We start from the raw sequence: 21,546 nt of genomic DNA on the forward strand, positions 1-21,546 counted from the left end.
CATCACAGAATTTGTACAGTTTTGTATATAGACATGACATTTCAAACTGTTTGGACTGACCAATGAGGTGACATTCTGTGGTTATTTTACTTCCACATATTATAAAATGTATTCAAGGATTTTCCAATCTCATCCCTCGCTCTCTCTTTCTTTCTTTCTCTCTGTGTTCCCAGCCTAGGAACAATGAACTCATCGGTCGGTCCACTAGGAAATATGAGCTATGCCCTGCAGATATTTGAGAGAGACACGTTCACCACTGCCTTCGTGAAGAACCTGATCGTGGTGCTGGTGTGGTTCAGCCTCAGCTACATCAACAGCATCGTGGTGGCCACTTTCTTCAGGAACCGTGTGTTCTACGGGAACCCGCGCTACATCCTCTTCATCCACATGGTCATCAACGACGCCATTCAGCTCACTGTCACCATCACCCTGTTCGTGCTGAGCTACATATTCTACACCATTAACGTGTCCTTCTGCTGCTTCTTCATCCTTGTGGCTGTCTTTACCACCAGGACCTCCCCAGTCAACCTAGCTAGCATGGCCATTGAGCGCTACATCTCCATCTGCAACCCCCTCCGCCACGCTCAGATCTGCACGGCACGCCGCACCTACACCCTTATCGGCTTCATCTGGTTCATCTGTGTGGTGCCCGACATCACTGACCTTTTTGTGACCATGGCCACTGAGTCTATGAGCTTCTTCCACACACGCGTGTTCTGTCTGAGGCAAAACGTCTTCAAGGACCCCATTCTGACCTACAAGAGGCAAGCCTTCGACACCATCTACTTCTCCTGTGTCTTCCTCACGCTGGTCTACACCTACCTGCGGATCCTGTTCGTTGCCAGGGTTCTGTCCTCAGAGAAGCAGTCTGCCCAGCGGGCCAGGAACACCATCCTGCTCCACGGAGGGCAGCTCCTCATGTGCATGCTGTCCTACATCTCCCCCACCGTGGAGACTGTCTTGCGTTTCATCTTACCCGGACACATCCTGGAGATTCGCTTCGCAAATTACCTTATCGTCTATATCCTCCCCAGGTTCCTCAGCCCCATCATCTATGGCGTCCGGGACAAGGAGTTCCGGAAGTATCTGAAAAGGTATTTTGTTAGTGACCGGTGTAAGGGGATGTCGCATCGAGTCAATCATAGTGAAAAGGGAGAAAATAAAGCAGGTTAAAATAAAAAGTAGTTAGTGATACAATTTACAGTATATGATAAATGTTTAAAAATATTAAAGTAAAAGGAATTGCACTGTATTGTAAATACATACTTTGTATTACTTTTATGTATAGGAATAGAATTATGATTTGTTATTTCCTCTCTTTTCTAATAAATTGTTGAATAAACTAAATGCATTCATCAGAGGTACTATATCAATGAGTTGACACTAGAAACACTATAAATAAATAATGATTATTTGAATTGTGAAATACTGATTCAGTACTTCACTTGTTGTTTTTACCATTGCCCAATGCGGAATTTAACATCTCTCAAGTTCTCTATGATAGAAAAACATTCTATTTGACCAAGAAGATTTTGTTAAAATAATGTAAGAATCCAAAATTGCGAGTCACTTGCGATGAACAAGAAAAATTACAATCTTGAGGTAGTTTGTTAAAATCGAAAATTTGCGTAGTCATTTTTGGGGGGATGTTTCACTGCTATTGATCCCACAACATAATATCTTTGGATTGTATCTAGAGAAAAGTTTGGCTCATTTAAAATAGCTTTCCCTAAACAATATACCAGTACTGTAGTTTTATAGCTTGAGAGACAATGCATATGAATACACATGCAATTGTCAGTGTGTGGATAACTACGTATAGTTACATCAGCAGCATACCACCCTGCACCCCACTGCTGGCTTGGCTCTGAAGCTAAGCAGGGTTGGATCCTGGATGGGATACCAGATGCTGTTAGAGGGCCAGTAGGAGGCACTCTTTCCTCTGGTCAAACAAAATATCCCAATGCCCCATGGCAGTGATTGGGGACATTGCCCTGTGTATGGCGCCGTCTTTCAGATGGCACGTTAAACGGGTGTCCTGACTCTGTGGTCATTAATGATCCCATGGCACTTATCGTAAGAGTAGGGGTGTTAACCTCGGTGTCCTAGCTAAATTCCTAATATGGCCACCTAATCATTCCCAGCTTCTAATTGGCTCATTCATCCCCCTTCCTCTCCCCTGCAACTATTCCCCAGGTCATTGCTGTAAATGAGAATGTTCTCAGTCAACTTACCTTGTAAAATAAGGGTTAAATTAAATGAACATGTACAGTGCCTTCAGAAAGTATTCACACCCATTGAATTTTTCCACATTTTGTTGTGTTACTTATCTACACACACAATACCCCATAATGTCAAAGTGTAATTTCATTTTTTTTAACAAATTAATAACAAAATGAAAAGCTGAAATGTGTGGAGTCATTAAGTATTCAACCCCCTTTTGATGACACACCTAAATAACTTCAGGAGTAAACATTTTCTTAACAAGTGACATAAATTGCATGGACTCACTGTATGTGCAATAATAGGGTTCAACATGATTTATGAATGACTACAGTGGTTCCTCCTTTAAAAGTTGCGTCATACTATGGCATGTCATTTAATTGTCAGCCATTTTTCTGTTAATTCAATTAGTGCTGAGAAGCATTTGATAGTCTTCCATATTGTTATTACCAGAGACGGGGTGGGCACGCAAGAGACCGGGGTTCAATTACCCGACGGGGAGCAATGAGTAGGCTGTCCTTGTAAATAAGAACTTGTTCTTAACTGATTCCATATGTGTTATTTCATAGTTGTGATGTCTTCACTATTATTCTACAATGTAGAAAATAGTAAAAATAAAGGAAAATCCTGGAATGAGTAGGTGTGTCCAAACTTTTGACTCGTACTTGCTTAATTAACTTTATTAATATTATGGTGTTTCTATTCCAAGAAAAATGAATAGAAACACTATAAGGATGGAACAGAAAATATGGCGCTGTACAACGTGAAGGTCGGCAGTACAGTACTGGGCTATTTAGCTAAAGAATCCCTGTGTCGTGTGGACGGGAGACCGGGGTTCAATCCCCCAACGAGGAGGAAGGAGTAGGCTGTCCTTGTAAATAATAATTTGTTCTTAACTGATTCCTTATGTGTTATTTCATAGTTGTGATGTCTTCACTATTATTCTACAATGTAGAAAATAGTAAAATATAGAAAAATCCTGGAATTAGTTTTTTGACTGGAACTTGCTTAATTAATTTGCAGATCGGACGGGAGACCTGGGTTCAATTCCCCGACGGGGAGGAAGAATGACGGGAATAATCAAGTCAATAAACGTTGGGTAGTTAGATAGCCTATAGTTAATATGCTGTCAAGTTTGATGTAAAACTACCAACGTTAGGTAGATAGCTTACATACTGCTGTAATGATATGCTATGTGGTTCGTAAGGACAGCGTATTTAACAAATTGTCAGCCAACATAACGTGTAAGGTAATTTATTTAAAAAGTCATTACTTTATTACATTGAGTATCAAGCTACCGCGAGGACGCGCTCTATCGACTCTGCGGCTTGAGCACGCTTTTGGTGCACAGTCGATAGCGCGCTGGACTTCGGGCAAGAAGGTTGAGGGTTCGAAACCTGCTCCCTGCTTGTTTCATTCGAAGTCGTGCACAATTATCAGTTTATTATTTGGTTTATATTGCCCATTCATTGTCAGTTAGAGACACAGTAGTGCATTGGGACCCAAAAGCATAATCAGTGCTGTAACTCCCCCTTGGTCGTTAGGGCAAATCTGGTCTGTGATAAGACGGGGGGTTTTCACACCTAGCTCGGCTATTAGACTATTCTTTAGTAAAGGTTGAATAGTCTATTGTTCAGCTATTAGCCCCACTCCCCAACTAGCAACAAATGTATGTATTTTTGTCCAGAGCAAAACTTTTTTATTTTCAATCAAAAATATTTGTTCTGAAAGCAAAAACGAGGCTTTAAAGTAATTATTTTTTTTGCAATCAAATATTTTGTAATAGAGCGCAAAACTGCATTTTATTTGCCATAAAATATTTAGAGAACAAAAAATGTATTTGAAAACAAAACAAAAACCACCCTCCATTTTGGCCATTTTTTGAGTGTCAGTTTGGCTACAACCAATACTGTTCAGCCTTTTTTTCCAACACAAAGGAAGTCATAGCAGACCTACGAAGGACTGTGTGATGATGGCATCTCAGGTAAGCAGCACTGGGAGTTCTTCCGTCCAACTTCTACATAGCTAGTAGTTAGCTCCTACGATTTAGTGTCAGTTCATAACATTCTACTATATTACATAGATACATACATACTGTAGAATGATAAATCATGCAATTATTATTCTCAAGCTAACCAAAAACATTTAGCTACGAATGCCTGTTCTCACCATTTTCAGTTCAATTCATCTAACTTTCTTTCATGGCAACTCATAAGCAGGCCATGTCCTATTTGTTTCATAGTCGATGTATAATCATATTTCATGACAGTATAACGGTTAGCTTTTTTTACAGAAGGATGAAAGAACACAATATGTCTGTCAGGGAATGCTATTCTGATATGTCAGATGAAGAGTTAGACCAGAAAGTCAGGACCATTAAAGCAAGGATGTCCCATGTGTGCTTTAGAATGGTCTCCAAACAGTGGGCCCTCGTGTACAATGGCGAAGAGTTAGGGAGTCTTTGCAGCGTACAGATGGTGCAGGTATCATTGCCAGAATGATCCAGCTTTGTTGCATTGCTCGGCAAAAATACTCTGTTCCTGCTCCCACTGTATGCATATTGCATATTTCCCATCACCTAATGAACAACCACAATACTAGTCTGGTATTAAGCTTTTTGTGCTGTATTGAAGTATCCTGAAAATGACATCTGCTGCTTTAGATTGAATAGTCATATCTCAGTTATTGTTTTCATATCTACAAAAAAAATAGCTCAAGATCAAGGGGTCAAAAATGTAGATATTGCCAGATGTATGTTCACTGTCCAAGGAATAGGCCGTGGAAGCTTTATTGCTGGAAAAAGTGGCCGTATCCAGAGGTAATTAAACTGTTCTGTGTTCTTTTTCTCTCTTCCTCTCTGCCTGTCTTGTTGTACATGGAACCTGTCTCACATGCATTAATTTAAAAAAACTTAAGATGTCAGCTGCTAATTCTAAGATTTATACCACATAAACACTCATTCTCACTGGACTATCAAGCCCCTGTTGCTGCTAAATTTATCGCCACTAATACAGATTTGTTTCTTTTGAGCATTCCTTATTCAGCAGGTGGAGGACCTGCTTTATCAGGAGGATAATCTGGAATCTGGAAACACTGACAATGGGGTCATTGTTCCTGACATCCCATACTCCCTGTCTACTGAGAATCTTGCTGTGCTGCAACGTCAAGTGAACCCTGCAGTACCACTGACTCCTCATCTTTTGGTCAGGACATATACATGCGTGCTCTTCGATTAGTTATGAGTCTCCAGCCTTTTTAGGTGCAGTCCTTCTACACTATATACACTACACTATTATATCCCCAGTGCCACTCTTGATAATGGCAAACATTAGCATTTTTTGGAGGAGGGTGAAAGGATAACAGGCCCAGCTGTCAAAGTGAGGCTATTCTGAATAGAGCAGGTACTTTTGTGAAGTCTATTTCTTGTCAGGTTTTCTGTCCTCAGATTTTGTAAGCTCGCAACTTTTAAAGGAGGAACCACTGTACCTCACCTCTGTACCCCACAATACATGGACAATTAATTATGATCTAACAATTCACAACAATTCACACAACCTAAAAGTAAAATAATGGAATTAAGGAATATATCAATATTAGGATGAGCAATGTCAGAGTGGTATAGACTAAATACAGTAGAATGGAAGACAGTATATACACATATGAGATGAGTAAAGCAAAAATATGTAAACAGTATTAAAGTGACTAGTGTTCCATTATTAAAGTGGCCAGTGATTTCAAGTCTATATATATGGGGCAGCAGCCTCTAAAGTGCAGGATTACGTAACCGGCTGGAAGCTTCCTAGTGATGGCTATTTAACAGTCTGATGGCCTTGAGATAGAACTTGTTTTTCAGTCTCTCGGTCCCAGCTTTGATGGACCTGTACTGACCTCGCCTTCTGGATGATAGTGAGGTGAACAGGCCGTGGCTCGGATGGTTGATGTCCTTGATAATCTTTTTGGCTTTCCTTTGATATCGGGTGCTGTAGGTGTCCTGGAGGGCAGGTAGTTTGCTGCACCACCTGCAGTTGCGGGCGGTGCAGTTGCCGTACCAGGCAGTGATACAGCCAACAGGATAATCTCAAATGTGTGTCTGTAAAAGTTTGTGAGGGTTGTAAGTGCCAAGCCAAATTTCTTCAGCCTCCTGAGGTTGAAGAGGCGCTGTTGCACCTTCTTCACCACACTGTCTGTGTGGGTGGACCATTTAAGATCATCAGTGGTGTGTACGCAGAGAAACTTGAAGCTTTCCACATGCTCGACTGCTGTCCCGTCGATGTGGATAGGGGCGTGCTCCCTCTGCGATTTAATGAAGTCCATGATCAGCTCCTTTGTTTTGTCGACATTGAGTGAGAGGTTATTATCCTTGCACCACACTCCCATGGGCCCTTACCTCCTCTCTGTAGGCTGTCTTGTCATTGTTGGTAATCAGGCCTACTACTATTGTGTCATCTGCAAACTTGATGATTGAGTTGGAGGCGTGCGTGGCCACGCAGTCATGGGTGAACAGGGAGTACAGGAGGGCACGCACTCTTGCTGAGCACGCACTCTTGTGGGGCCCCAGTGTTGAGGATCAGCAAAGTAAAGGTGTTGTTTCATACCTTCACCACCTGGAGGCGGCCCATCAGGAAGTCCAGGACCCAGTTCAGACCCAGGGCCCCAAGCGTAATGATGAGCTTGGAGGGTACTATGGTGTTGAATGCTGAGCTAACAAATTCTTATTTACAATGACGGTAAGAAAGTGTGCCATGCGATGCCACCCCCAAAACGGGCGAAGAAGGTGTTTAGCTTTTCCGGAAGCAAGACGTCGGTGTCCGCGATGTGGCTTGTTTTCTTTGTTTCTTTGTTTCTTTGTTGTCCAAGATTGTCGGAAGACCCTGCCACATACGTCTAGTGTCTGAGCCATTGAATTGTGACTCATCTTTGTCTCTATACTGACATTTTGCCTGATTGATTGGCTTACGGAGGGAATAACTACACTGTTTGTATTCGGCCATATTCCCAGTCACCTTGCCATGGTTAAATGAGCTTTCAGCTTTGCGTGAATTCTACCATCTATCCACGGGGGAGCGCTTTGTCTGCATTTCGAAAAGCTGAGTAGCAGTGTCCTAATGTTTTCTCAGTGTGAGTGCTACAGTCAATGTGTTGGTATAACTTTGGTAGCGATTTCCTCAAATTTGCTTTGTTAAAATCCCCAGCTACAATAAATGTGGTGTTAGGATATGTAGTTTCAAGTTTGCATAAAGTCTGGTGAAGTTCTTTGAGGGCCTTCGTGGTATCGGCTTGAGGGGGAATATACACAGTTGTGACTGTAACCGAAGAGAATTATCTTGGGAGGTAATACCACTCATGGTTATAATACGGTCAGCATTTGATTGTGAGGTCGGGTGAACAAAAGGACTTGAGTTTCTGTATGTTATCACAATCACGCCATGAGTGGTTAATCATGAAATATACACACCCGCATTTTTTCTTCACGGAGAGTTCTTTATTCCTGTCTGCGCGATATACTGAGAATCCAGCTGGCTGAATGGACTCTGCCGGCTGTGTTTTGGATCAGCCTCGGAAATCAGTTCAATTGCCCTGGGGGTTACGAACAAAGGATCCAATTCGGGAAAGTCGTATTCCTGGTTGTAATGTTGGTGAGTTACCGCCGCTCTGATATCCAAAAGTTAATTCCGGTTGTATGTAATAAAATAAAACAATTCCTGGGCTAGTAATGTAAGAAATAACACACAAAAAAATGAAATACTGCAAAGTTGCTTAGGAGTTAGAAGCAGAGCTGACCTATCTGTTGGCGCCATCTTTCCCAATCACCCTCCATTTGGCAAATCTGACTATAACTCTATCCTCCTGATTCATGCGTACAAGCAAAACTCAAACGGGAAGTACCAGTGACACGCTCAATACCAAAGTTGTCCGATGAAGCAGATGCTAAGCTACAGGACTGTTTTGCTAGCAAAGACTTGAATATGTTCTGGGATTCATTCGATGGCATTGAGGAGTATATCACATCAGTCACCGGCATCATTAATAAGTAAATCGACAACGTCATCCCCACAGCTTCCCATACATACAGTTGAAGTCGGAAGTTTACATACACTTAGGTTGGAGTCATTAAAACTCGTTTTTCAACAACTCCACAAATGTTTTGTTAACAAACTATAGTTTTGGCAAGTCGGTTAGGACATTTACTTTGTGCATGACACAAGTAATTTTTCCAACAATTGTTTACAGACAGATTATTTCACTTATAATTCACTGTATCACAATTCCAGTGGGTCAGAAGTTTACATACACTAAGTTGACTGTGCCTTTAAACAGCCTGGAAAGGCCTTACTTCAAACTCAGTGCCTCTTTGCTTGACATCATGGGAAAATCAAAAGAAATCAGCCAAGACCTCAGAAAACAATTGTAGACCTCCACAAGTCTGGTTCATCCTTGGGAGCAATTTCCAAACGCCTGAAGGTACCACGTTCATTTGTACAAACAAAAGAACGCAAGTATAAACCCCATGGGACCACGCAGCCGTCATTCTGCAAAGGAAGGAGATGCGTTCTGTCTCCTAGAGATAAAAGTACCTTGGTGCGAAAAGTGCAAATCAATCCCAGAACAACAGCAAAGGACCTTGTGAAGATGCTGGAGGAAACGGGTACAAAAGTATCTATATCCACAGGAAAATGAGTCCTATATCGACGTAACCTGAAAGGCCGCTCAGCGAGGAAGAAGCCACTGCTCCAAAACCACCTTAAAAAAGCCAGACTACGGTTTGCAACTGCACATGGGGACAAAGATCGTACTTTTTGGGGAAATGTCCTCTGGTCTGATGAAACAAAAATAGAACAGTTTGGCCATAATGACCATTGTTATGTTTGGAGGAAAAAGGGAGATGCTTGCAAGCCGTAGAACACCATCCCAACCGTGAAGCACTGGTGTGGCAGCATCATGTTGCGGCGGTGCTTTGCTGCAGGAGGGACTGGTGCACCTCACAAATAGATGGCAACATGAGGAGGTAAAATTATGTGGATATATTGAAGCAACATCTGACGACATCAGTCAGGAAGATAAAGCTTGGTTGCAAATGGGTCTTCCAAATGGACAATGACCCCAAGCATATTTCCAAAGTTGTGGCTTTGGACAACAAAGTCAATGTATTGGAGTGGCCATCACAAAGCCCTGACCTCAATCCTATTGAAAATGTGTGGGCAGAACTGAAAAAGCATGTGCGAGCAAGGAGGCCTACAAACCTCATTCAGTTACACCAGCTCTGTCAGGAGGAATGGGCCAAAATTCACCCAACTTATTGGGAAGCTTGTGGAAGGCTACCCGAAATGTTTGACCCAATTTAAACTATTTAAAGGCAATGCTACCTAATACTAATTGAGTGTATGTCAACTTCTGACCCACTGGGAATGTGATAAAATAAATAAAAGCTGAAATAAATCATTCTCTCTACTATTATTCTGACATTTGACTTTCTTAAAATAAAGTGGTGATCGTAACTGACCTAAGACAGGGAATTTGTACTTGGATTAAATGTCAGGAGTTGTGAAAAACTGAGTTTAAATGTATTTGGCTAAGGTGTATGTAAACTTCCGACTTCAACTGTACATATCCTAACCAGAAGCCATGGATTACAGGCAACATCCTCACTAAGCTAAAGGCTAGAGCTCCGGAAACTTGTAAGAAATCCCGCTAAGCCCTCCGATGAAGGACTAAGATCGAATCCTACTACACCAGATCTGACGCTCGTCGGATGTGGCAGGGCTTGCAAACTACAGTATCACAGATTACAAAGAGAATCCCAGCCGCGAGCTGCCCAGTTACACGATGCCACCAGACGAGTTAAATTCCTTCTAAGCTCGTTTTGAGGCAAGCAACACTGAAACATGCATGAGAGTACCAGGTGTTCTGAATGACTACCCACCCATAGCACTCACATCTGTAGCCATGACATTCTTTGAAAGGTTGTTCATGTCTCATGTCAGCATCTGCATCCCAGAAACCCTGGACCAACTCCAATTCGCATGACACCCTAACAGATCCACAGACGATGCAATCTCTACTGCACTCCACACTGACCTTTCCCACCTGGGTGAAAGGAACACATATGTGAGAGTGCTGTTCATTGACTACAGCTCATCGTTCAACACCATAGTGCTCTGCAAGCTCATCACTAAGCTTAGGACCCTGGGACTGAACACCTCCCTCTGCTACTGGATCCTCGACTTCCTGACAGGATGCCCCCAGGTGCTAAGGGTAGACAACAACACATCCGCCACGCTGACCCTCAACACGGGGTCCCCTCAGGGTTGCGTGCTTATTCCCCTCCCTGTTCACCCACGACTGCATGGCCATGCATGACTCCAACACCATCATTAAGTTTGCCGACGACACAGCGGTGATAGGCCTGATCACCAATGACGACAACTACTGTGATTATTATTATTTGACCATGCTGGTCATTTATGAACATTTGAACATCTTGGCCATGTTCTGTTATAATCTCCACCCGGCACAGCCAGAAGAGGACTGGCCACCCCTCATAGCCTGGTTCCTCTCTCCTTCTTCCTAGGTTTTGGCCTTTCTAGGGAGTTTTTCCTAGCCACCGTGCTTCTACACCTGCATTGCTGGCTGTTTGGGGTTTTATGCTGGGTTTCTGTACAGCACTTTGAGATATCAGATGATGTAAGAAGGGCTATATAAATACATTTGATTTGATTTGACAGCCTATAGGGAGGAGGTCAGAGACCTGTCATTGTGGTGTCAGGGCAACAACCTCTCCCTTAACATGAGCAAGACAAAGGAGCTGATCGTGGACTACAGGAAAAGGAGGGCCGAAAACATCTCCATTCACATTGATGTGGCTGTAGTGGAGCTGGTTGAGAGCTTCAAGTTCCTTGGTGTCCAAATCACTAGGGACATATCATGGTCCAAACACACCAACAGTCGTGAGGAGGGCACAAAAATGCCTTCTCCCCCTCAGGAGGCTGAAAAGATTTGGCATGGGACCTCAGATCCTCAAAAGGTTTTACAGTTGCACCATCGAGAGCATCCTGACTGGCTGCATCACCGCTTGGTATGGCAACTGCTCGGCATCCGACCGTAAGGCGCTAGAAAGGGTAGTACATACGGCCCAGTACATCACTGGGGCCGAACTCCCTGCCATCCAGAACCTCTATACCAGGCAGTGTCAGAGGAAGGCCCTAAAAAAATTTAAAGACTCCATTCACCCAAGTCATAGACTGTTCTCTTTGCTACCGCATGGCAAGTGGTACCAGAACGCCAAGTAGGAGACCAAAAGGCTCCTTAACAGCTTCTACACCCGAGCCACAAGATTGCTGAACAGTTAATCAAATGGTTACCCAGACTATTTGCATTGACCGCCTTATTTTTTTCTTATTTATTCATATTCTTTGCACTGACTCTCTTGCACAGGCTCGATGTACTGGACTCTAACCACACACTCACACATACTATACTGACACTCCAACACACGGGCACACACATTTCAATATTTTACCTTGACTACCCCGTACTTGGTACCGGTACCCCTTGTATACACTCCTTAATGTTATTTTATTGTGTTATTATTTTTTATTTAATTTATTTAGCAAATTTCTTACTTTTTAAAAACTCTGCATTGTCTGGGACAGAGTAGGAGGCTGTTCAATTTGGGCACCAATTCATCCAAAAGTGAAAATGCTGCCCCCTATCCCTAAAAAGTTAAGTGCCCGTAAGTACGCATTTCACAGTAAGGTCTACTGTAATGTAGATGCTGGGAGTCAGGAAGCAGGTGCAGTTGGAGAGTTTAATAAACAATACAAAAACAGGAGTCGTGTCGGGACATGGAAACAGAGTCAATAACACCTGAGGGGAAATAACAACCGAGTGCTATATATATGGGGAGTAATCAGGAAGGTGATAGTGTCCAGGTGTGCATGATGATGAGGCGCAAGTGTGCGTAATAATGGGTAGCAAGGGCCCGTAGATAGTAAACCGGGATGTCAAACCCTGGAGGGGAGGAGCAGGAGTAGACGTGATGCCACCTGTTGTATTCAGCGCATGTAACAAATAAAACAGTTTAACACAAGATCCATGTCTCAAGGCTTAAAAACAATTATTTAACATGTCTCCTCCCCTTCATCTACACTGATTGAAGTGGATTACACAAGTGACATCAATAAGGGATCATAGCCTTCACCTGGATTCACCTGGTCAGTCTATGTCATGTGTATAGCTCGACATGTAAACAATGTATGAATTTAGCTATTCTCTCATTCAGCTGACAGATGCCCATAAAGCCAGGAATTCCATCATACTGTAGGCCTACGGCTGTACTGGCAATGCATGCCATATGATAAGCCGCAAAATGGATTCACATACACTATATTTGCAAACGTATGTGGACACCCCTTCAAATTAGTGGATTCGGCCATTTCGGCCACACCCGTTGCTGACAGGTGTATATAATAGAGTGCACAGCCATGCAATCTCCATAGACAAACATTGGTAGTAGAATGGCTTTATTGAAGAGCTCAGGGACTGTCAACATGACACCATCATAGGATGCCACCTTTCCAACAAGTCAGTTCGTCAAATGTCTACCCTGCTAGAGCGGTCAACTGTAAGTGCTGTTATGGTGAAGTGGAAAAGTTTAGGAGCAACAACTGCTCAGCTGCGAAGTGGTAGGCCACACAAGCTCACAGAACGGGACCGCCATGTGCTGAAGCGCGTAGCATGTAAAAATTGTCTGTCCTCAGTTGTAACACTCACTACCGAGTTCCAAACTACCTCTGGAAGCAACTTCAGCACAATAAATGTTTGTCTGGAGCTTCATGAAATGGGTTTCCATGGCCGAGCAGCCACACACAAGTCTAAGATCACCATGCGCAATGTCAAGCATCGGCTGGAGTGGTGTAAAGCTCGCAGCAATTGGACTCTGGAGCAGTTGAAATGTGTTCTCTGGAGTGATGAATCACGCTTCACCAACTGGCAGTCCGACAGACAAATCTGGGTTTGGCGGATACCAGGAAAACACTACCTGCCCGAATGCATAGTGCCAACTGTAAAGTTTGGTGGAGGAGGAATAATGGTCTGGGCTGCTTTTTGTGATTCGGGCTAGACCACTTAGTTCTAGTGAAGGGAAATCTTAACTCTACAGCATACAATGACATTCTAGACAATTCTGTGCTTCTAACTTTGTGGCAACAAAGGTCCTTTCCTGTTTCAGCATGACAATGCTCCCATGCACAAAGCGAGGTCCATACAGAAATGGTTTGCAAAGATTGTTGTGGAAGAACTTGACTGGCCTGCACAGAGCCCTGACCTCAACCCCATCGAACACCTTTGAAAGGCCATCATTGAAAATAAGAATTTGTTCTTAACTGACTTGCCTAGTTAAATAAAGGTAAAAACATATATAAAAAATATTTTAAAAATGAATTCGAACTCCGAGCCAGGCCTAATCGCCCAACATCAATGCCCGACCTCACCAATGCTCTTGCGGCTGAATGGAAGCAAGTCCCCGCAGCAATGTTCCAACATTTAGTGGAAAGCCTTCCCAGAAAAGTGGAGGCCGTTATAGCAGCAAATGGGGGACCAACTCCATGTTAATACCCATGAATTTGGAATGAGATGTTTGATGAGCAGGTGTCCACATACTTTCCACATACTGTAGTATAGGTTTTATAGTGAGAGAGAGAGAGTGCCAATCAAATAAAAATAGATTGGAGATCCTGCGACTAGACAAAAAGGAAATGTTAATTTAAGAATACAACATTGAAACACAGACACATTACAGATAGATTGTGTAACGTAGACACTGGGAGATAAGAAGCAGATGGTAAGTTTAATATAACAAGTAACATGGACCGATACAACATAAGAGAAGTGTCTAGATATGAACAACAGAAACAATACTGTCTGGGGAAAGAACCTAAGGGAGTACCACATTAAGGGGAGGTAATGAGTGAGGTAATGGAGTCCAGCCGTGCCTAATGATGAAGCGCAGGTGCGTGTAATGATTGATCAGGACCAGTGGTCCTGCCTCGAACTCCGGAGGGGAGGAGCGGGAGTAGATGTGACACTTTGTGATATGTGATTAATCAACTTTGACACAGTTCATTTTGAATAATGGTTTAACAATCAAACATTTCACTTTAAAGAATCAACACTTCATCACTTCAAAATGTACAAATAACCTAACTCATATGTAAAGAGTAGACATCTTAGTCTAAACAACAATAGATAATTGAGTAGTTACAAGTAGGCTATTATTACTAAAACATTATTTCAGGTGAACAAAAAAAAATCATACCAGTGGTGGCCAACCTTGCTTCACTGATTCTTGATCTACTCGGTGAACAGACTTCTATTCTAGCCCAGGAATAGCACACTTGATTATCAACTCATTATATTTGATCAGTTGAATCAGCAGTGTTAATGCTGGGCTTAAACAGAACCCTGCACACCCAGCAGACCTCCAGCAGTGTTGGCCTGATCAAATTGTAATAAGTTTATACATTGTGTGTGATGTTGAACTGTATTTACACATTTTCTAACATAGGTAGCCCTACACATATAGTATAACCCATGACATATAAGATATAACTTCTTTTTTATTTTACTTTTATTTAACTAGGCAAGTCAGTTTAAGAACAAACTTATTTTCAATGATGGCCTAGGAACAGTGGATTAACTGCCTTATTCAGAGGCAGAATTACAGATTTTTACCATGTCAGCTCGGGGATTTGATCTTGCAACCTTTTCGTTACTAGTCCAACGCTCTAGGCTACCTGCCCCAGCAGGTCTCTGCTCTTCACTTTCTCCCCAAAGAATGTAAGAGAGGTGCTGCGCCACCTTGTGGACTGGCTGCACCGCTATGTAAAAAAAACATGTACATTTTTTTTTGAAATAAATGTATATACTGTATATAAACTCAGCAAAAAAAGAAACAACCCTTTTTCAGGACTCTGTCTTTCAAAGATAAAATAATCCAAATAACTTCACAGATCTTCATTGTAAAGGGTTTAAACATTGTTTCCCACCCATAAACAATCAATGAACATGCACCTGTGGAATGGTCGTTAAGACACTAACAGCATACAGACGGTAGGCAATTAAGTTATGAAAACGTTGGACACTAAAGAGGCCTTTCTACTGACTCTGAAAAACACCAAAAGAAAGATGCCCAGGGAGCATTGAACTAGTAACCGAAAGGTTGCAAGATTGAATCCCCGAGCTGACAAGGTAAAAATATGTTGTTCTGCCCCTGAACAAAGCAGTTAACCCACTGTTCCTAGGCTGTCATTGAAAATAAGAATTAGTTCTTAACTGACTTGCCTAGATAAATAAAGGTTAAATCAAATAAATCTGTGGGAATGTGACTTAGGCATGAGGACTGCAGATGTGGCCAGGGCAATAAATTGCGATGTCTGTACTGTCAGATGCCTAAGACAGTGCTACAGGGAGACAGGATGGACAGCTGATCATCCTCACAGTGTCAGACCATGTGAAACAACACCTGCACAGGATTGGTACATCTGAACATCACACCTGCGGGACAGGTACAAGATGGCAACAACAACTGCCTGAGTTACACCAGGAATGCACAATCCCTCCATCAGTGCTCAGACTGTCCGCAATAGGCCGAGAGAGGCTGGACTGAGGGCTTGTAGGCCTGTTGTAAGGCAGGTCCTCACCAGACATCACCGGCAACAAAGTCGCCTATGGGCACGAACCCACCGTTGCTGGACCAGACAGGACTGGCAAAAAGTGCTCTTCACTGACGAGTTGTGGTTTTGTCTCACCAGGGGTGATGGTCAGATTCGCGTTTATCGTCGAAGGAATGAGCATTACACTGAGTCCTGTACACTGGTGGAGCGGGATCGATTTGGAGGTGGAGGGTCCGTCATGTTCTGGGGCGGTGTGTCACAGCATCATGAAACTGAGCTTGTTGTCACTGCTAATGCTTTGAGTTACAGGGAAGACATCCTCCTCCCTCATGTGCTACCCTTTCTGCAGGCTCATCCTGACATGACCATCCAGCATGACAATGCCACCAGCCATACTGCTCGTTCTGTGCGTGATTTCCTGCAAGACAGGAATGTCAGTGTTCTGCCATGGCCAGCGAAGAGTCCAGATCTCAATCCCATTGAACACGTCTGGAACCTGTTGGATCGGGGGGTGAGAGCTAGGGCCATTCCCCCCAGAAATGACCGGGAACTTGCAGGTGCCTTGGTGGAAGAGKGGGGTAACATCTCACAGCAAGAACTGGCAAATCTGGTGCAGTCCATGAGGAGGATATGCACTGCAGTACTTCATTCAGCTGGTGGCCACACCAGATACTGACTGTTACGTTTGATTTTGACCCCCCCTTTGTTCAGGGAAACATTATTCCATTTCTGTTAGTCACATGTCTGTGGAACAGTTTATGTCTCAGTTGTTGAATCTTGTTATGTTCATACAAATATTTACACATGTTAAGTTTGCTGAAAATAAATGCAGTTTACAGTGAGAGGATGTTTCTTTTTTTGCTGAGTTTATATATTTATTTGTTATCATATAAGGCAATTTTGTGCTCTAGTTTGCAGGAAATGGCATTCACAGGTGTTCAAAAATGCTAAAATCTCTGAGTCCAAAGGGTGGCCCTGCTCCATTCCGGGACTCTCCCCTGGTCGTACACGCAGCATCACCTTGTTAAAAAATCCTAAGGGGAACCTGTATACCCTTAGTCTCTTGGGACATTAATTTGGACCTCTCTCTTCATCTGAAAACAAGCTTTCATAGATTCTGTATCTGAGGACAGATAATATTACAAAGAAACAGGCTTCATTGTAATCAAATTAGACAGCAGTGAATATTATGTTGCTATTATGTCTCTATCCTCAAAGTTTTCATAATGTCCTCCCACAATATTATCTGCCCTATGCACTACACTCTCCCTTTACTGACAGCTGGAGCCGCAATTTCACCTTCTTCTATGACTGTTATCTACAAATTCATTTGCAGACTGTGTTTTTAATTTTGTTTAAAACATTTTTTATTTACAATGATTGCATCAAGGTACAGTAGCTAGCTAATAGCAAGTTAGCTAGCTGATTACATTTACTTCACTTAGCTAAACAGTGTGTAAAGTTAGCTAGATAGCTAGCAGCTCAGTTGACTACTGTGTCCAGCTAGCTAGCTAGCTAATGAAATGTTTTTATTACATAGAAAAACGTTTTTTAACAATTGTGTTTAAAAAAAAATGTATTTACTTATTTGAATAGGTTCTCCCACTGCCTCCATTTTTTTGGGGTCCTTACAAAAACAAAATAATGGGCAATCTTGACTATTTTTGGTGGTAGCATAGCACAGCCAGCATACATGTGGATGAATGGAGACAAGAAAAAAAGTATGTTAGTCACCAAAGCAGTTTAGAACGTGTTGTGACGTTTGATTTACCAGCGTAATCCACTTTCAATTTCAGTAAATATGAATCGTAAATATGAATCGCAGACTGTTGGCCACACATGATAACTTGAAAACCAGCACCAGCACAAAACCAGAAACTAGCATAGGCAACAACTACCCGGACGCAAAACAGTGTCGCACAGGTGTGTGGGGGGAGGGTTCGTGAAATGTAACATCCAATCCAAATTTCAACCGTTTTTCCAATACAACATTCTCCAGATCTCCAAGGGAGGCATGACAACGATGTGATTTTGGAGGTATGGCAACGCAAGACTAGTGAAACTGCCAGGTCCATTTGCGATATTATAACAACAAAGAAGTTTCTTCAAAATACGAACACAGTTTTTTTTCCCTCAGACGTCATTGCAATAGAACAGCAGACAAAAACAATAACAAAGGCGCTGGGGCAAACAGTGGCACTGTTCTCCCCTTTACGGATTTCAGCTCTTGGCGCACAGATCCCTTTAGCGGGATCATTTTCGTAAACATCCGCTGAATTGCAGAGCGCCAAATTCAAATAAAATTACAAAAAATATTTCATTTCATGAAATCACAAGTGCAATATAGCAAAACACAGCTTTGCTTGTTTTTAATCCACCTGTCGTGTCAGATTTTGAAAATATGCTTTACAGTGAAAGCAATCCAAGCGTTTGTGTGAGTTTTTCGATCACTAGACAAAACATTACATACACCTAGCAGCAATGTAGATTGGTCACGAAAGTCAGAAAGCAATCAAATTAATCGCTTACCTTTGATGATCTTCGGATGTTTGCACTCTCGAGACTCCCAGTTACACAATAAATGTTATTTTTGTTCGATAACGATTATTTTTATAACCAAAAACCTCCATTTGGTTGGCGCATTATGTTCAGAAATACACAGGCTCGAGCGGTCATGAAGGACAGACGAAAATTCCAAATAGTATCCGTAAAGTTCGTAGAAACATGTCAAAGTTTTTTATAATCAATCCTCAGGTTGTTTTTAACATAAATAATCGATAATATTTCAACCGGACGGTAAACTATTCAATACAATAGATAAAGAAAATGTCGAGCTACAACTTTCGCGTGCATGAACTAATCGAAGGACATCTGGCTATCCACTGACGCGTTTTGATAAATCTCGCTCATTTTTCAGAATAAAAGCTTGAAACTATGTCTAAAGACTGTTCACACCCTGTGGAAGCCACAGGAAAAGGAATCTGGTTGATATCCCTTTAAATGGAGGAAAGGCAGGCAATGGAACAGGGATTTTTCAAAACAAGAGGCACTTCTTGGTTGAATTTCCTCAGATTTTCGCCTGCAAAATCAGTTCTGTTATACTCACAGACAATATTTTGGAAACTTTAGAGTGTTTTCTATCCTAATCTGTCAATTATATGCATCTTCTAGCATATGGGCCTGAGAAATAGGCCGTTTACTTTGGGAATGATATTTTTCCAAACATAAAAATAGTGCCCCCTAGCTTCAATAGGTTTTAAGGCCTCTAGAAAAGCAAGTGATATAACGCCAAATATTAATTGACACGCTGTAATATCAATTGTTAATTTTTCTTCCAAATTTCGTAGTATCCAATTGGTAGTTTACAGTCGTGTACCATCACTGCAACTCCCGTACAGACACAGGAGAAGCGAAGGTCAAGAGCCATGCGTCCTCCGAAACACAATCCACTGCTTCTTGACACATTGCTCGCTTAACCCAGAAGCCGGCCGCACCAATGTGTCAGAGGAAACACTGTACACCTGGCGACCGTGTCAGAGTGCATTGCGCATTGTGCCCGGCCCGCCACAGGAGTTGCTAGTGCTTGATTGGACAAGAACATCCCTGCCGGCCAAACCCTCCCCTAACCCGGATGATGCTGGGCCAATTGTGCGCCACCCCATGTGTCTCCCGGTCAAAGCCGGCTGCGACAGGATCTCTAGTGGCACAGCTAGCACTGCAATGCAGTGCCTTAGACCACTGCGCCACTCAGGAGGCCCTGTAATATAAATTTTACCAATCCCATGTAAGTTACAGTAACATTCTGGGCAAACCCTTTACATTATATGATTTATATGTACAGTACTTTCATTACAAAAGTCAAGTTTAACTATATATTTGCTAGCCTGGGTGCCAGTGTGTTCCAGTGTGTTTCTCTTGCCAATTCCTTATAGAATTGTCATGCCAAACACTGTTTAGCTTGACAATGACAATGGAGTAGGCAAAAGCACAAACAGATCTGGGACCAGGCTATATATTTGCAGTTAAACTGACTAAACCTGTAGACAGAGCACTAATGCTGTTGTTTAATGCCACATTACTGAGGGTTAAAGGGTTAGTTCATTAATCTATTAGTGAGGACTAAAGGAATAGTCCACTGAAATGTCAAATTGTGTTATTGTAACGGCTGTCGTCGGTGGAAGAAGGTGAGGACCAAGGTGCAGCGTGGTAAGTGTTCATGATGTTTGATAATCATCAAAACAGAACACTGAATAACAAAATAACAAAGAAACAACCGAAAACAGTTCTGTCTGGTGCAGACACACAAAGACTGAAAACAACCACCCACAAAACCCAACAGAAAACAGGCTACCTAAATATGGTTCCCAATCAGAGACAATGACTAACACCTGCCTCTGATTGAAAACCATATCAGGCCAAACGAGAAAACCAACACAGAAACACAAAACAAAGATAACCCACCCAACTCACGCCCTGACCACACTAAAGCAAAGAAAATACAAAAGAACTATGGTCAGAACGTGACAGTTATGACATTCCTGATCAATAGGGAGGATAAAATACATAGAGGGATATTTTGCATGAGCAAATGGCAGTGAGTAGTGTGCAAATGAACCATAATATTTCAAATAGATGGGAAGGTTCATTATCCTATGTGAGTTTCAAATACTTCAACTCTGGACTGATCGCATGCATCAGCTGCCTCATATTATTTCACCCTGCATGAGCAGGGTGAAATAATATTCCCCTTATAACGCACATCTTTGAAGAAAAGTTTAAAATGTAATTGCAATGAGTTTTATTTTAATTTATTTTCAGATCTGTGCTCTTTCGTGCTACAAAAATGACGCACATTATCTTCAACCTGACAATTGTCAACTGAATTGCAAAACTTCATTATTTATTCTTGTGAATTAACAGCACTACAAAGAGTTACACTTTATAATAGCATAAACTATTTATAAATAGTGTTCATACTACTACACATTATTATTTAATTATTTGTAAACATATATAAGCATTATAACATTACAATTCATAAACTTGTATAACATTTAAAATAATTTATTATGCGTTCATAAGTATTTGTGAACACGAATTAGCATTTATAATGGCTTCTCAGTATTCATTAATGTTATTATATATAGTTACCAATAATGTACTACTATTTAGGGATTTCTTGGATGGATGTTCGACCAATAGTGCTTTTAGTTTTGATTCTTTAATGAACAATTTCACATCATGGCCTTAAAAACCTCTGCAGGATCGGTGGGTCCCCCGCGGGACAGTTGAGCTAATGTAGGCTAATGTGGTTAGCATGAGGTTGTAAGTAACAAGAACATTTCCCAGGACATACAGTAGACATATCTGATATTGGCAGAAAGCTTAAATTCTTGTTAATCTAACTGCACTGTCCAATTTACAGTAGCTATTACAGTGAAAGAATACCATGCTATTGTTTGAGGAGAGTGCACAGTTATGATCTTGAAAATCTATTAATAAACCAATTAGTCACGTTTGGGCAGTCTTGATACAAAATCTTGAGCAGAAATGCAATTGTTCATTGGATCAGTCTAAAACGTTGCACATACACTGCTACAATCTAGTGGACAAAATCTAAATTGCAACTGGGCTGGCATAATACATTATGGCC

At 41.9% G+C, this 21,546-nt stretch overlaps 1 protein-coding gene across 1 annotated transcript; it reads left to right on the top strand.

Annotated features, from left to right (window-relative positions):
* The first annotated feature begins 357 nt into the window (after positions 1–357).
* On the top strand, positions 358–11,510 carry LOC111970544 (odorant receptor 131-2-like). Its single transcript, XM_023997364.2, has 4 exons — positions 358–1,114; positions 10,376–10,528; positions 10,947–11,112; positions 11,204–11,510. Exons 1-4 carry the CDS (start codon positions 388–390, stop codon positions 11,508–11,510), a joined length of 1,353 nt encoding a protein of 450 aa, XP_023853132.2. The 5' UTR covers positions 358–387.
* The last annotated feature ends 10,036 nt before the right edge of the window (positions 11,511–21,546 follow it).

The sequence above is a fragment of the Salvelinus sp. IW2-2015 genome, linkage group LG11 (assembly GCF_002910315.2).
Source record: "Salvelinus sp. IW2-2015 linkage group LG11, ASM291031v2, whole genome shotgun sequence".
Classification (NCBI taxonomy): Eukaryota; Metazoa; Chordata; class Actinopteri; order Salmoniformes; family Salmonidae; genus Salvelinus; species Salvelinus sp. IW2-2015.